Source organism: Camarhynchus parvulus, chromosome 6, assembly GCF_901933205.1.
Source record: "Camarhynchus parvulus chromosome 6, STF_HiC, whole genome shotgun sequence".
Classification (NCBI taxonomy): Eukaryota; Metazoa; Chordata; class Aves; order Passeriformes; family Thraupidae; genus Camarhynchus; species Camarhynchus parvulus.
Window position 1 is genome coordinate 29,950,237 of NC_044576.1, and position 16,689 is coordinate 29,966,925.

The 16,689-nt window shown below is 45.2% G+C and overlaps 1 protein-coding gene across 3 annotated transcripts in view; it reads left to right on the forward strand.

The window, feature by feature from the left end:
* The window catches only part of GRK5 (G protein-coupled receptor kinase 5), a 153,248-nt gene extending 136,837 nt beyond the window's left edge, over positions 1–16,411 (forward strand). For 2 of the 3 annotated variants that reach the window (XM_030950760.1, XM_030950761.1), the window contains 4 exons: positions 5,423–5,560; positions 7,828–7,965; positions 8,756–8,887; positions 9,670–16,411. In XM_030950760.1, coding sequence (XP_030806620.1) covers positions 5,423–5,560; positions 7,828–7,965; positions 8,756–8,887; positions 9,670–9,768 — 507 coding nt within the window. In that variant the 3' untranslated portion in view covers positions 9,769–16,411. The remainder of the gene's footprint in view (positions 1–5,422; positions 5,561–7,827; positions 7,966–8,755; positions 8,888–9,669) is intronic. The other variant, XR_004060824.1, reaches the window with a different exon arrangement.
* The last annotated feature ends 278 nt before the right edge of the window (positions 16,412–16,689 follow it).

Below are 16,689 nucleotides of genomic sequence, written 5' to 3' on the forward strand. Positions count from 1 at the left end.
CCTCATTTTGGACTGAAACAGAGATGAATAACAAATAATTAGGAACAGGGGCAGCTGGCTTTCTGGGAAGATCCCCAACCCATAGTTCCCATATAACATAGCTGCTCCTGGTGTGTTTTTTCTGTGAAAAAATCCAGTCTTTCTAGGAAATGCTCCGTGTTTGTTGTGGTTATGCCTCGTACTCCATGATGTTCATGCCGGTTTTCCCTGACAAGTGCAGTCATGCATCCAGAGATGTGACTTGAAGTGCATTCAAGTCAGCAGTGTTGGATGGGCCCTCATTGCTGTGCTCCTCTGTCACTCTGTCAGTGCCCTGCTTGTCTGCATTTCCCACAGACTTGCCTTCCCTGATGCCTTTTATCCCTGCAGCTCCCATTTTGCCCTGCCCAGGGGGTCTCTGGTGGGATGGTGTAAAGGAGACAGAGCCAAACTCTTGGTTGTGTGTCCCGTAACAGGACAGGAAGCAAGGGAAACAAACTGAGGCACAGAAGCTGTTCTGTTCCCTCTGAACATTAAGAAACATTTTTCCATGGTGAGGGTAGCCAAACAGTGGAACAGGTTGCCAAAGAGGCTGTGCAGTCTCACACTTGGGAGATACCCAAAACCCAGCAAGGACAAGGTCTGGAACAACCTGCCCTAGGAACCTCTGCTTTGAACTAGGATAGAGATTGGAGGGATTGGACTAGACCATGTCCAGATGTGGCTTCCAGCCTGAGCTGTTCCATGTTTCTGACCTCCATTCCCTTTTCAAAGTGTCACCCCAACCAACTAAAAGATAACAGGTTCTGTTTTCCTTAAAAGCAATTTTTTCCTGTTCTTCACTTGCCATCAGGAGCTCTGTCAACATACAGCTACTCCTGCCTACTGCCATCCCTCCTTTCCGCTTTCATCCCAAGAAAATCAGCATTATGACACCTTAAAGTTTAGCAGTGCCCAAGAATAACTGCTCTTTCATCTCTCTGCTCTCATTTAGTAATTGACCATAGTATTGCTTTTCTGTTCTCTAAAAATTGCTTAAAATATGTTTACTTCAGTATCAGGGCTGAACTTTAGCTAGGTGATTCCTTAAACTGCTTGATCAGCTGAGTCAATGAAGTGGTTTTAGCCTTCCCCTTGTCTCCTTTCATGAGTGGCAATTTTTTTGTTTTCCTTACTCCTATAATTTTAGGAACAACATCTTAGAACTTGGAATTATTTATTACATGGTGTGGTCTGGAGAGAACTGACTGATCACATGAAGATAAAACAGTGCTTTGGGGACTTTTGGCTTTTTTTAGCAATCCTCACAACTTTTGTAAAGGAAGCAAAACAAAGTCATGGAAAAAAGTCTCAGACATTGCAGAGTTTGAATCCCCAGTGGGGATCAAATGAGTGACATGAAAGTATCAGAGAGCTCTTTGTATCAAGATCTTGATGGAGCGTTACTGCTGCTACTCAAGACTCTCTTGGAAAGTCCTGTTCTAGTCATGGTCTGCCCATGAACTCTGCAGACTAAATCCTAAATGTCCAGTGTCAACTGGAGCCTTTTTTACCAGAACTCACAGCTCTGCTGTCTGGCATTAGCTTCATGCATGGTTGGGTGGCCCAGGCCATCTCCAGATTTGAAACTGTGAATTATCAGCAGGCTCTACTGTAGAATTACATTTAAATTACATTTGATGGGGTCCCTTGCACTGCTGTCCCAGGAGGGCTTGTCATCAGCCTGATGGAGTTGCTTTTGTTCTGCTCTCTATTCATATTAAACAAACCCTTTGAAGATGAATTAAACAAAAGTGTAGAGATGACTTATAACATACGGTTGTTCTCTCTTTTCCATGTCAGATTCCCAAATGGGATGCATATTTCAGGCTCTTGCACAGGTTTACTATTGCAGAAAGCTTCTGGGGCTACAGGAAATGGTGAAATACTAATTATTCCTTGGTGAAAGGAAAGATTCTGCCTTCTGGAAAATATTCTAGTCCATGCTATGTCTTGATATCCACAACAGAAGCAAGGAAGAATGTCTGGTTTCACCTGTTGCCATCTCTAGAGCTGGCTGCATCTACAGCTTTTCAAGTTCCATTTATTTCTAGCATTTTTCTCCATTGTGACTCTCCTGGGACTCTCAGGAGACTGTAGCTCCCCTGCAGCAGGGTTTTGCAGGAGAATCCTCTCCTCTCCCTGTTCTTTCAGTCCCCAGGCCTGTTCCCTTTTGTGTCTTTCAGCCAGCAGTGGCCAAGCCACCCACAACCAACTGCATTCATGCTCCAGAAACTTCCTTCTTGCATCTGAAGTTACTGAATACTCCCTTGTTTGTCATGGAGGAACCCAGGAATTCCCAGGCAGCTTTTTCTGTCCTCAGCTACCCTTTTCTCTGACCGCACACTCCAAACATCCTACAGGCTGACAAGGGCAAATTCACAGACCAGCCTGGTCTCCCCACTAAGCCCAGAACCCAGACTGCAGAGGTGGGAAATAAGCCCCTTTTCATCCCTTCAGAGCTGACTTGAGGGCAGAGACTGCAGAGATCTCCTGTATCATCTCCAGAAAGGTCCAAATCTATCCCTTCCTACCTCCACTTGCTCCTCAGCTGCTCCTCAAAGGTCCAAGGTATCATTTCCAAAACTATACCAGAGCCATGGGTACTAAAAATGGTCTTTCTGCTTTCAGATTCTTCTTTACAACTGTCAGGAAAGTCCTACTGACATGAGAATAAAAGATTAAATGAAGTTTTGATTTCTTTGCCCAACCAGAATAGAGTAAACCTGATTCTGACTGGGAATTCCAAAGCGATCATCTTCAAATAGGCTAGAGCGTAAAACTGTTGAGATTTTAAAAAAAACCAAAATCTAAAACAACCCAAAAACAACCCCAAAAAACTCCTCACAACAAAAATTTTAGTCTCAGGACCATGAGAACTCGAAGTCTAAGGCAATTATTCGAAAGCAAAGCATCGCTCTTTCCTTCTAGCAGGGAAAGCAAAGTCCAGAGAAGTGCTCTGAGACAGATCTTCTGCAGTGAGTCAGATGGATGTGCTACAGTATCATGTGAATCTCTCTGCTCAGGGAATGGCAAGGCATACAGATGTTTCCTCAAGTCTTTTTACATTTATGGATCAGCCAGTTGTGATCTGTCAGCCCAGATGTCACCAGCTTGGCAGCATCGGAGGCAAAGTGTGGGGAAGAAAGGGCTGTTGCTATTTGGAAGCTGAATGTTGCTACTGTGGCCAGCAGCAGTGGCTTTAAACCCATTCCTGTGAGCATTCAGCCTCCTGTTATTGCTGCTGCTGGGGCAGAAAGACCTGAGCAGAAAATGTGAAGGGGCTTATGTCTATGTAAGCTCCTTCACCACCATTTCTGGCTTAGCTGCTGCCACTGCAGCTTGCTCAGGGTGGCCTCTGCACCTTGGGGCACAGGGATTGCCAAAGCCATTTGCCATCTCAGGCTGGAAATGAGGCCCCCAGCAGCACAGGAGCAGAACTGAGGTGGCTGTTGGAAGTCAGATCAGAAAAACCACCAATGCCCAGGCGGCAGAAATGTCCAGTGGTAGCAAAGCCTGAGGAGCTGTGACACTGTAAACCCCTGATAAGGACAAGAAACCCCAGCTCCAGCCAGGCACCAGAGGAAAGAGCACAACATGACATTAGCAACAAACAATTCCCAAGTTTCCCTTCAGTGAGATGAGGCAGCTGAGCTGGGCTGGGCTGCTGCCTCGGTGAGATGAGGCAGAAGGTGCTGGGCACACAAGCCCTGAGCTGGGCACACAAGCCCTGAGCTGGGCACACAGCCCCGAGCTGGGCATACCATCAGCATCCCCAGGCAGCCTTGCCCTGGTGGGAAACCCGCCTGGCTCCCTCTCCTGCCCCTGCGGGGATGCACCCGAGAGCGCGGGACTCCTCCCCAGCCTTCCCAAAGGCGTTTGCGTCCCATCCCCCGCACGTGGGACGGCCCCGGGGATCTCCCGGGGGTGCTCCCGGTGCCTGCCCGGGCTCAGAGAGCCCAGCCCAGCCCCAGCTCCTGTCCCGCTTGCCGCCGAGCCCGCTGGGCTTTGCGGGTGCTTTGCTGTGCTTTGCTGTGCTTTGCTGGTGCTTTCGGTGCCATCACCGAGCGCAGCCCACCCGGGCAGGGCTGAGCGCTGCTTCTGGCCCGGCTGCGGGCCAATAAAGCCGGGGCCAGCGGCGGAGGAGCGGCGGCAGCGCTCCCATGTCCCCGTGTCCCGTCCCCGGGCCGCGCTCCCTCCGCTGCCCTTTCCTCTGCTGCCTCCCGGCGGCACCGCCCGAGCGGCTCAGCAGCACCCAGGGAACCGCAGGAAGGTTTGTCTCGGAGGGATCCTTAACTCCATCCAGTCTAACCCTCTGCCATGGGCAGGGACACCTTCCCCTGCGCAGGCTGCTCCAAGCCCCAGTGTCCAGCCAGGAGTTGGGCACTGCCAGGGATCCAGGGCAGCCACAGCTTCTCTGGGCACCCTGTGCCAGGGCTTCATCAGCCTCAGGGAAGAATTTCTTTCTAATATGCTATCTAAACCTGCCCTCCTTCAGTTTAAAGCCATTCCCCTTTGTCTATTTGTGAGATGCCCTTATCCAAGGTCCCTCTCCAGCTCTCTTGCACTGGAAGGTGCTGCTGAGTCTCCGCTGTTGACTCTCTCCTGTATCTATATCATGTTGTATGTATATCCCTGTTGAATCTCTCCTGTAAATATATCACAGCGTTTCTGTTCATGGACTTGTTCGTCTGATACTCCAAAGATGCTGAGTTCACTTGGTGGGCATCACTCCATTATGGGTACCCAGGAAACAGGCAGGACTTGCTGTAGCAGGTAGAGGCTGTGCACTGCCCTTCTCTGAAAACAAACAAGGCAGAGCTGCGGATAATTACTGGGCACTGGCTCCATGAATGGAGCTCACCTTGAGAAGCCCATGATTGTAAAGGGTTGGTTCAATGTGTCATGTGATGCTCTGGAATATAGTGCAACGGGTGAGGGAAATACAATTTGGTATTTTTGGCTTTTCCTAAGCACCTGTTCTTCTGAGGGAAAATTATTCTTAAAAACATAAAAAACAAAACCAAAAAAACTGAGACAAAGCACATGGAACTTACGAATGTGCATCTTTATATGTCAGTAACATATAAGAAAGATATAACATCTTTATGTGTTACTATGGGTATGTCAGATCTCCTCTTGAAAGTGTTCACTGAAAGCAGGCAAAAGAAATGGTCTCTATTTTGACTGTAAATACTTTACAGCAGGTGATTTTCTGAGGATTTCACCAGCATGTAGAACAGCGCACTCCTAATCCATTTAACTTCAGCTTTTAAGCAACAGGCAGTTGCAACTCCCCTCTGTACATCCCTATGGGCACATTCAAAAACAAGTGGAGATAAAAATATCTTTGTGGAGCTCTTGCCTTTCTGACAGCCTCCCCATTCCTGTTGGCACGTTTCAGCTCCTCACCAAAGACGTGAAGCAGCGGCTGGGATGTCAGGGGGAAGGGGCAGCAGAGGTGAAGAGACACCCCTTTTTCAAGAGCATGAATTTCAAGCGGTTAGAAGCAGGAATGCTGGATCCTCCCTTTGTGCCTGATGTAAGTACAATAGCAAGAACCCCCAGTGGCCTCTTTTAAGAGGTTTGTTTCTAAAATAGCTTCTCTGTCTCAGGGTTATCATCGCTCTCTGCACAGGGAGCTACCCCAGGAAGGTGTAATAAGTGGTGGGGATGGAGTGGGGAGGCTGGGAGGAAGAGGAGAGAAGGTTCTGTTGGCATGTGGATGTAATCTGGGGTTTGATCCATTCCCACTCCTTTTACCAAAGCATTCCTGCACGGCGCTGGAGGCACTGGGAGCCCTCACCCCTGGCATTACTGTGAAAATAAGTGTGCTCGGAACCAGGTGGTGCTTGGGACATTCAGCAGTGAAAGCCAAATGTGTGCATGCACGTTTATAGAGGTGAAACCAGAAACACAAAGTCCAGGGCTCTGTGGAGCTGGATCATCATGAGAACAGTCATTTGCTACAGAGAGTCTGAGCCAGGCTCAGCTATCAAGTGTCACCTCAAGCAGAGAAGGTGACTTGGACCTTGGAGAGCATTTGGAGCTTTTTGGGGCACAGAACCCAACTGAGTCCTTGCTCAGATTTACACACCAGGCTCACACATACTGAAAGGCTTTGTTGCACTGGCACCAACAAAACTTTTTCCACCCTTTTGTGGTATCGGTTTCTAGCCCAGTGCGCAGAGTTATCTGATTATTTCCGTCCTGCAGGGCTCTCTTTCTGGCTGGAGCTTCCATCCTTAAAGTCCCCATATGGTTCTAAGTAAACACTGCCATTTTAACATATTAAAGAAAGTAACATCTTGGCAGCTCCCATTCCCCTTGCTGCAGGCTCAACCAAACCAAAGTGGTTTGAACGCTACAAAAGTTTACTTTAGTTGCTCTGGTTTTGCTTTACATTTTACTATGCAGCCTAGTTATTCCTGCCAATTAGCCTGTGGTGTTACGACCTGCTTTAGCGGGAAGAAATAAGAGACAAGCTACTATTTCTTTCTGATGTAGAAAATTATAAAATTCTGGGCTCAAATTTGGGATCCACCAGAGCGCATAAAAACTGTGGCACGTAAGGCCTAGAAGGCACCTCTTGGAGACATATTTGCAAAAGCAAAGGCACATAAATCTTTATGGCTCTTTATTGGGAGCTCGAGAGCTGCCCCTAATTTAATTTATTTGGCACTTCATCCATAGATCTCCCAGTCTTTACTGAAGGCAGCTGAATCACCCAAAGCTATATAGCCAATGGCAAAAGTTGTTATCCAAGCCATGTCTCTCCATCCTCTCTTACAAAAATGTTGTGGATTGCAGCTGTCAGGAGTGCAGAGGGATACAGCCTTCAGCAAACAGGACTTCTGTCAGGAATTAGGTCAGTTTGTTTGGTCACAGTGCTCAGATCCAGATCAATAAAGTGCTGCACAGACCCCTGGCTGTGCAGTCCTGGAACCAGGGACAGACAGCGGGATTCCACAAGGGCTGGGGTTCAGGCTGGTCCCACAAGCCACCCCTCAGTTATCCCTGCGCAGCAAAGGGTGGCTGTGCTGCTGATGGGAGATCCCTGGGCACACACACTGCCTGTGACAGGCAGCCACTGGTGGCTCTTTCTGCTCCCTGGGGCTGACTGCTTGAGTACGAGCTGGAAGTTCCATCACTGCAGAGAGTTTGGTCTCTGTCACCCCAGAAAACTGAGTAGTTCAAAAAGGCAAAGCTGTTTGACTGTTCCTTTGAAGAAATGCAGCCAAGTTAAAAGAGTTAATAGAGGTAATTCTGGGCAGCTTCCAGCAGCTGAGCTATTAATAAAAACAATGGAAAAATGCCAAACCTCCTCTGTTTTCTTTAGCAATTAGGATACATTCCTTTAAACTTCCAAGCTGCAAACTCCACAGCTATCTGGGCAGGAGGGCACTTCTATCTGAGGCCTCTTTCCAGGGCTCTCTCTAGTGTGCCACTGGTAAACATTCTGGTTTTCTGTTGTTCCCTCTCTAAATGAAAAGACTGCTGAAGGCTTCCATTTTTCTTTTCTGGCTCTTTCTGTCCTTCTCCTCTCACCTCTTAACCAGATGGCACATGGATGACTAAAACCCACTTTGACTGATGCTTTGAGGACTTTGGAATAGGAAGCTTAATGTGCTTAAAGTGAAGTCAGCCTTTGATGATAAACATGCAGGCAGAGCAAGCCTGGAGAAGGAGGATGCAGACGCACACTTGTTAGACATTCTCACTTGACTGAATCTGTGAATGAAAGCACATGGTCCGACTCAGAAATATTTTTCCTCTTGTCATTTCTCCTTTTTTTTCCTGCTGACATAGCCCAGAGCAGTGTACTGCAAGGATGTGTTAGACATTGAGCAGTTCTCCACAGTGAAAGGAGTTAACCTGGACCAAACAGATGACGATTTCTATTCCAAGTTTTCCACAGGATCAGTGTCTATTCCATGGCAAAATGAGGTAAGGATGTATCATAGCAAAATTACTGCAATAAACCCCGTAACACAGACGATTTAAGAGGAGCTCTATGTTCCAGTAATATATAGCTACTGGACAACTTGCCAGACTCTAATGCTTTCATGAGTTACAAATGGCCTCTTTCAAGATCTGTAATGTAGCACAGATGTCAGGTTCAGGTGACTGTATCTGTTGGCTCTGTGTGCTTGTGTAAATTGGCAAGGATCCTACTGTACTTCCTCCTCCTGGATTTCTGCAGAGGTGTTTGGACAGCTCTCAGCACCTTCTGTGGTTCTGCTGGAAATCCTTAAGGATCCTCCACTGGTGACCCTGCTGTCACCCACTGTCTGCAGCCAGTCCCAGCTGCAGCAGATCACTCTGGACCCTGAGCTCCTCCAGCATTTCCATGTCTGGGTCTTTGTTTCTGCTTGGCATCAAAACACAGCCAACAGTGGATTTCAGAATCCAGCTCTGCATCAAACAGCAGATCCACTTAGCTGCTAATAACTGGGATTTTGTGAGTGTGCCTGTCTTTGCCTGGTATTCTCTGCAATGCTGGAGGAAAGAACAGAAAGTCTTGTGGGGCAGCTTATGACAAGCCTGATGTGCAAACACACAGAGCAGACTCAGCCTCTGGTTTTCATACTCTCTATTTGCCCTCAAATACACCAGCAGGAATCCAACTGTTAACTCTCCTCACACACTGCTGACTTTGAAGAACCTAGCACTACTGGAATTTATTTAGTGCAGATGAATAATTCCTTTTTTTCTCTCTCTCTCTATATTTCACTAGATGATAGAAACAGAGTGCTTCAAGGAGCTGAATGTATTTGGACCAAATGGTACTATTTCACCAGACCTAAACAAAAGCTACCCCCCAGAGCCACCCAAGAAAGGATTGCTACAGAGAATATTTAAGCGACAGGTGAGATCTTTTAACTAAGATCAGGAAACTCCTGTAGATGCCTGTTTTCACAGCCCTGTTCTGGTGATATTTGTGCTAGGAGAAAGGCAGTTCATCTTAGAGAGGGCTGGCTCTCACATTTTCCTCCATATCTCAAGTTTTTCGTCTACCTTGTATGATTGTTTTTGCCACCAGTGTTGCTCATGAGTTTTGTTTCCAGCTGTTGAAAACTTCTCACCCAACCTGTTTTTCAGTGGTATGCTGAAATGCCTTTTGAAACTGTTCTATGGTTTTAAGAAGTTCCTTGTGAAAATCCTTGATTTATGTGTTTAAAAAATAAAAAGGAAAACGCACATTTTGAGGGAGGTAGTTGTGTCAGGAAAGTAAGATAATAAAGAAGAGAGCAGCCTGGATGAAACATGATGTGCAGTTTTCATGAGACACCAAGGCACCACTTGCAAATGTCAATAACATTCTTAGGTTGGGTTTTTTCTGTAGGGTTAAAGCCATGCCTGAGCATTGGCAGGTACTCTCTGTATTCAGATTTAGCAGATACTGACATTTTGCGCTGAATTGATTTGGCTCCTGGAGCTGGAGTGAGTCTTCTTTGCTGCATTGCTCAAGAACTGCCATGGTTCTGCTGACCTAGAGAGACTACAAAATGAAGAATATTTTGCATCTGAAGATCTTCAAGCAAGAATTTTGCAGTCCAGCCAGTACCATAAAATGAAAGGTGCTGGATTTAAAATAAAACCGTAGCATATTATGGAAATCTAATTGTCATTTTCTTCCTCTTCCTACAGCATCAGAACAATTCAAAGAGTTCTCCAAATTCAAAGGCCAGTTTAAATCATCACATAAATTCAAATCACGTAAGTTCAAACTCCACTGGAAGCAGCTAGTTCCAGCTCAGTCCCATGAAACAACATGTTGCATCCTTCCACTATAATCTCTGGAGCTTCTGTGGATGAGAGAGCCTCCACCGTTGAGTGAAAAGAAAGCAAATCTGGATCTCCCAAAATGGAGATTTTCTATCCATTCCTTCCAGTGGAGCCTCACATTTTAAGAAGAAATTTCCACTCAGGTCTGTTTTTGGAGGTGGCACTCAAGACTGTGTGAATCAAATTTGTCTCTTTAGAACATTGCAATAGAAATTCAATGAACATGACTACTTGCACGTATTTAAATAGCATCATACTAGAACTGAATTTTGTCTTTATTATTTTTAAAGAAAAGTTTTGTAAATTTCTCTATTGTCTCAGTTTACATTTTGTACATTTGTATTTAAATGAAAGTCAGACTTTGGAGGTGTATATTTTCCAAGCAGCAGCTGTAAAGCCATGTGTTTTAAGACATTTTTTTAAAAGAAACAAAATGTGACTCAAGACTTCCAGAGCCTCAAATGAGAAATCATTCTTTTTAGCAATTCTAGAAAATTCTTCATAAATCACTTTATCAGACGGGGGTTTATTGACATGCATTTTTATGGAACAGTTTATTCTTAATTATTTTACATCTGTATATTTGGTTTACAGCAACACTGCATACATTTCTCCTCTTCATTAGTTTGTAATGTCTCGCATTAAATGCTAAAAGACAAGATTTTGATGCATTCAAAAACGCTACTTGCTATGCTGATGGTTTGTGATGTCTTGGGACCAGCACAGCTGAGATTTGCACTTATGTTGTTGTTCCATCAAAGGCTTTTTTGTTAGAAAGGGAGCCCTGTTTTAAGCTCTTTTCCTTCACTAGTGTTTGTGCTGTTTCTGGCAACAGGCAGAACAAAGCTGAGGGAGAGGTGACCAGGATAGCAAATGTCCATTTCTTTTTCTAGGACTTCAAACCTGCACCTGCTGAAAAGAGAGCAAAACTCAAACTGTTCTCCATACTGCAGTGAAAAGCCCAAGGTCCTTCCACGGCTGCCCACATCAAAGAGGCAGCAGGAGGGAAGTTCAGCAGTCTGGTTTGTGCCAACCATGAGATTTGTGACAGCTTTGTGGAGCTGAGCTGTGGAGGCTCAGAGTGGGATCTGAGCTTCTTTTGGGCAGTAGCAGAACCCACAGGCTGTGCCTGCACTTAAAATACTTCCATGTGTCATGCAAACACCCCCTGAGACATCCCCTCGATTAGATCCTCAACTGAATGAAATGCCAGTGTGAAATAATAACTCCCACTCCCAGCTCCATCGTTCTTTGTCCGGGATCCTCTAACCATTGACAAAAACCTCTGCCCCACTAGGATAAGCAGATCAGGCAGGATCAGTAGCAGTGCCTCAGGCATCAGGAATCAGGCTTTTCTCAAGTATTTCACTGTTATTGTTAAGAACACCAGACCAAAAATATGGTTACTTCCACAGGAAATAGAAAATTTTTGTGCCCACAACTGCAGCCCAAAGTGTTCTGCAGAGTGTGTTGGTTCCCCACACTCTTTACAATGTTGGCTAGACTATACTGATTTTTCTAAACCTTTGGATCATCAGGAGCATCTGAAAGCCACCCTGGTGTGTCTAAAATCCTGTTAGCCAGCAGTGGAGCTACCCCAGGGTCCAAGGAAGTGATGTTCCAGTGGGAGTGTTAATAGCCAAAATTCATTAGACTGCCATGTGCATGTTCTGTGTGGCCAGTGCTGAGGGAAAATAGGATGAAGGTTAGTGGTGGCAAATCCCTGAGTGAGAAGCACACAGGAATGACACAGCAAAGCAGTTTGAAGCTGTGAGACAGAGACAGAACAGGGACTTGCATAGAGCAGCTGACAGAGAAGAGTCAAGACAGGGAGATGAGGCTTCAGCCATTCTCCCATGTCAGATGGTGGCATTGCAGATCTTATAGAAGATGCAGGATTTTAGAGATGTTGCTAATTTGGCATGTGAAGACTAAAATCTTCATTGTTCACCATCTCCCAGTACTGAGAAATACCAGCAAATCCCTTTCTGAAAGCTGGTGAAGAAATTGCAAATGTTGATTATACCTTTTAGATGCTCCCAGCCTTAAAGCCTTAACCTGTGGTGGATGACGTTTTAGGGACAGCAGTGAATGACAGCATTTGTGCCTTGTGCTGCTCTCCTTTCAGCCAGGACAGTGCTCACTCAGCAGCTCTGGGACTCTGGCAGAGTCCTGGAAGGGTGAAAGCATTCATTCTCCCTGGGTACCTGCAGGGTGTGATGCTAGGGCTGGATATCCGGAATTCTCATGGCACGGAAGAAGGATGCTGCTGTGCACCTGGAGGCATCAGGCCTGGGATGGAGCCCCTCTGAATCCCACCTCCTTGGAGCAGTGAGAGAGGAAGGGGAGAGACACGAAACACCACCAGCAGACAGAGATTTCATCCCTGCAGTGTCTCTACAAACTACAAACAGTATTACCATGCTGGGGCAGCAGAACCTTTCAGCACCAGCCCTGGAAGGCTTAAAATCCATCAGAAGTGCTAATGACCAGTCCTAGGGATCTCCTTGTCATGGTTTGCCTACAACAACAAAACCTGCAGGATTTCTTTTTTATTCCTTCTTATTTTTGTTGGGATTTTTTTTTTTTTAATTTTTCAGCTTACCTTGCACTCAGAGCTGGAGTAGGAGCACAGTCCTTGCACTTCCATTGTGTGACCAGGTGCAGTTTGGGCCCAGAACTCAGGGCTGAAGCCCTGTCCAGGCAGTGCCCTGCACAGCCAGGCTTCCACAGGCATTTGGCTGTTGGCTCCATGGAGTCAAATTTAGAAACCACTGGGAACTTTGAAAAACACAAAAGTAGTTTTGTCATACAACCTTGGAGAGAATTTGCAATAAGGTTTTTAGTATTTTGATCCAGGTGAATTTTGAGATTGGTTTGCAGGTAACAAAGGAGTTGAAAGGAGTAGTTCTGTAATAGCTTTCCAGACTGATTCATTTCCTTTATCTCGTCTTCAGTTACCATCCAAATTCTTTCCAAAAAATGCATATGCTCAGATCTGGTTGCTTGTTTTAAATAGACAGATGAGCAAACTTAGCTCTTTTTAAGAATCAGAAATCATTTGCAATCTGATCCTGAATTATGCAAGCATGCCTTTTATTTTTAAATCTTTGTTGAGGAGTCTGATGAACACTAATTAGTTGACAGACTTTCATGAGTCAGGTGTTTGCTATTCATTTCCTACAGTGTCTCAAGGTTCATTTGAGTCTTGTAGCATTTTTTTCTCCCACTGTTGGATGTGAGGCTTTTTTTAAACAAATGAATAATGAAGGAAACAAAAAATAACAAACTCTTAGATGTGCACTCTTGACCTGGATTATCTAAAAAGAGGTTTTTCTCAAGAATGGCCATGACTCAGATGTTGTTTCTGAACAAAAACCTGCTTGTGAAGCTGGGAAAGGTGTGAAGATAATCAAACCAAGCAGGTAGTGCAGATCAAAGTGAGTGTCAGGGAGCTGCAGAATTCAATATCACAGTGTTCACCTGGCCCTGCTGGTTCCTGCCAGCTCAGAGACAAAACAGCTCTCCATAGACACAGCTTGGTTCCACCTCAATTTGCAGTCACCCCAGAAACTACAGCTGAGTGCCATCAGCAGTAGGAATCAAACTTGGCTGACCCAGTAAAGCACCAGATTTGGAAGACACAGATTCTTAAGGTCACTCACCCAAACCTCTGGATCCAGCTTGAATTCTCTGCTCACGTTACAAATCCAGCTGACCTTTTTCAGTGGCCATGCCTCAACTGAAAGAACCAGCAGGAAATGAACTTGCATTCGTGGTAAAACCGCAGGCAGGGTGAGGAAGACACAGAAACTGTGAGCTCTGGAGGACAGGCTGTGAAGTCCCACGGTGTGTGAATCTTCAGCAGGGGTGCAGTGGCCCCACACTGCTGCACTTTCTTCCTTGGGGTCACCATGTGCTGGTCAGAGTTCCTGCAGTGACCTGGGGGTTGCACACAAAAGGGCTGGCCCATGTTTCAAAGACAATATTGTCCCTCTGAGGGTCAGAGGGGACAGCTGGATGAGGCAAGCAGGAATCCCCCAGCCTGCATGGACAGCATCAGCCTGCTCTGTGCACCCAGCCTCAGCCAGGAGCTCTCTGCACAGGCTGCTCTGGAAGAGCAATAAATGCACAATCCCAGAGCACAGCTGCTGCTCCTCACCAACATCCATGGGACAGGAACAGGCTCCATTGTGAACAAGATGTTGGTGTTTTCACCCCTGCTCCACAATTAGTTGTGATCGTTGATTTGTTCAGTTAATATTTGTCACATTCACTGAAGTTACTCACTGCAGAGGAGATCATTTGTCAGGCATTTCCCATACAGTCTTTGGAAAGACTGGATTTTTCTTTGGAGGAACATCCTTTCTGTCTCTTGGCATGTGGGCCATCTTCCATCATGTGGAAGCCTGCAGGAGCTCTGGAAGTCCTCCCTTCAAGGCTCTCCTGCCCAAGGATGGGCCCAGTCTGTCTCAGGTTGCGGGGAGGTTCATTTGGCAGTGAATTTTGGAAGAATCACTCTGTTCAGTGGCTCCATGGAAATCAGGACGTTCCAGAGTTGTCTTTCTCAAGCCTTTCACAAATATGACCTTTAACTTAAAATACTACTAAAGATTTAGGGTAAGGAGAATAATTACTAACACCCTCATGTAAAGTTAAGAGAAAGTCTACATCAATTTAAAACATCTCTTCTGTGTGCTGGACAGGACACACTTCCTTTTATACTAAATAATATTAAAGTGCTGGCTGGTAATAATTGTCTTTCCTTAAATGCAAAACTGAAAAGATAAAGACATTGGTTCAGAGAATTTTAAAATTATTTCCTTTGGGGAAAAGAAAAAATTTCATCAAAGAAGGTGAAAGCCAACAATATGCTACAGTATTATGGGCTGACCTCCCCCAAATGTCTCTGTGATAATACAAATACAATCTGCTGCAGTTGGATCAGCTAAGCTGGTGTACTGACAAATGGGCTTTATGAAAGAAGCAATTTTAAACAGATTGCTGCCTATTCATTAACATGGATATTACTGCTGGCACATATGTATTCTCCTTGCTTTATGTACTGGAGCCAGGAGTGATGGTTTGTATTCCTCTTCTGGCTGTGTTTTTCTTCACTGCCCTGGGCCAACCTCGGTGCAGTTTTGTTTTCCCATTCCCAAACACGGAGGGATGCTCTCTGTCTGTCAATGGAAAGCACTTTGGAGTCTGTGCATAAACCAGATCAGTATCAAGTCTTTGTATTATTATTTAAATGAAGTAGGCTCAGTGTAGCTGCTCTTTCTTTACATGACTAGTGAGACACTCTCCTAAATTAGGACTCTTTTATTATTGGTTTGTCTTAGCTCCTTAGAGATATGAAACAGAACAAACTGCACTTCTGTAAGACATCTCCAGCAGACAAAGTGGTGGCAGTGCAAATGTTTTAAGGATTCATTTCTTGCTGAAGATCTGGCCAGTAAGTGTGGCATCCACATGGAAACACTTCCTCTGATTTTAGAATGGAGATAAATAGTTATGGGGAAGGGAGCAAAGCAACATTCATTAGTTCAACTCTTTTGGCCAAGCCTGCAGAGGATTCCCTAGGCACCCACGGAGTGAGGTGCTGTGTGAGGTCCCAAACGTGGATCTGGGGCAGATTGGGTCTGGAAGCAAGAGGCAAAAAGAGCAGAAGTGCCTGGGGTCAGTGGGCTCCAGAGGGGAACTCCAGGATTTCTGGAGTGGTCCTGCAGAGAAGATTCACTCCCAGAGAAGAAACACCTCAGGTAGTGGCTGGATGGCAAATGTGTTTTCCTTTCTCATCACCCCACGTGCAGCTGTTGGATATGTTAATTAGCAAGCTCAAACGAGTTGTTTCATGTGTATTGAATGCGGTCTCCCTTAATTGCATTTCTTTTAAACACTGGACACTCTTCTAAAAGACTGAACATTTTAGCCTTTTGAAGCTGAAAGCTGTAAAAACTTTATTTTGTGTTTCTGAGCAATGTAGATAGACCTAAAGATTTCATGAACTATCATGTGGTTGCCCATATCTGACTAATAATTAAATTGTAAAATTGCAGTTTCATATTAGGGTTAGTCTTTTCACCTGCTTTAAAAATTAAAACTCATATTTGGTATATAAACACACACAGAATATCCTTCTGATTGAATTTCAAGAGCATATCCAGGAGTAAATGTTTTTAAGCACTTCTAATACTGTAGTCTATAAGAGGAGCAGACACTTCTAAAGCAATGTTAAAAGTTGTCTTTCATAACTGAGTCAACAGATCATTTTTGTAATAAATTAAAGCAAGTGTTCTCAATTAGAAGAGCTAGTGGCTGTTGATATTGTACAAAAAAAAGTCATTCTAATATCCAGAGGGTTAGGGGCGGGGAGGGTCTGTTTGGTTTTGTTTCTCTTTCCAGGGAGATCTTTAACATTGTTTGATGAAGCTAGTTTCATTTTGAGATTGTTACTGAAGATAAAGGCTTCTGTGTTCTATGGCTGCTTGGATTCTTCGTACATAATGTCCTAGTAATGTCACAGTGCTGCTGTATTTAGATCAAACCACTGTTTTGATTGGGTTTTTTGGCTTTTTTTTAATAAATTCCTTAATTTAAATATATGGAAACCATATGTTTTGCTTTAATGAGGCACCTAATCAAGCAGAGATCCCTCAGGTGCTTTGGATCCTGAAGATGGTTGCAGCAAGAGTGGGGTGCAGCCCAACTCTTCCTGGGTGGCTTTGTGGTTTCTGTCCCACCACAAAGGTTGAGGGACCCAACCTGAGGTTGGACCTCGTTTTGTGCAGGTTCTGTTCTCATCAGGTTGTGTTTGCCCTTCCCTTCCCTTCCCCTTCCCTTCCCCTTCCCCTTCCCCTTCCCCTTCCCCTTCCCCAG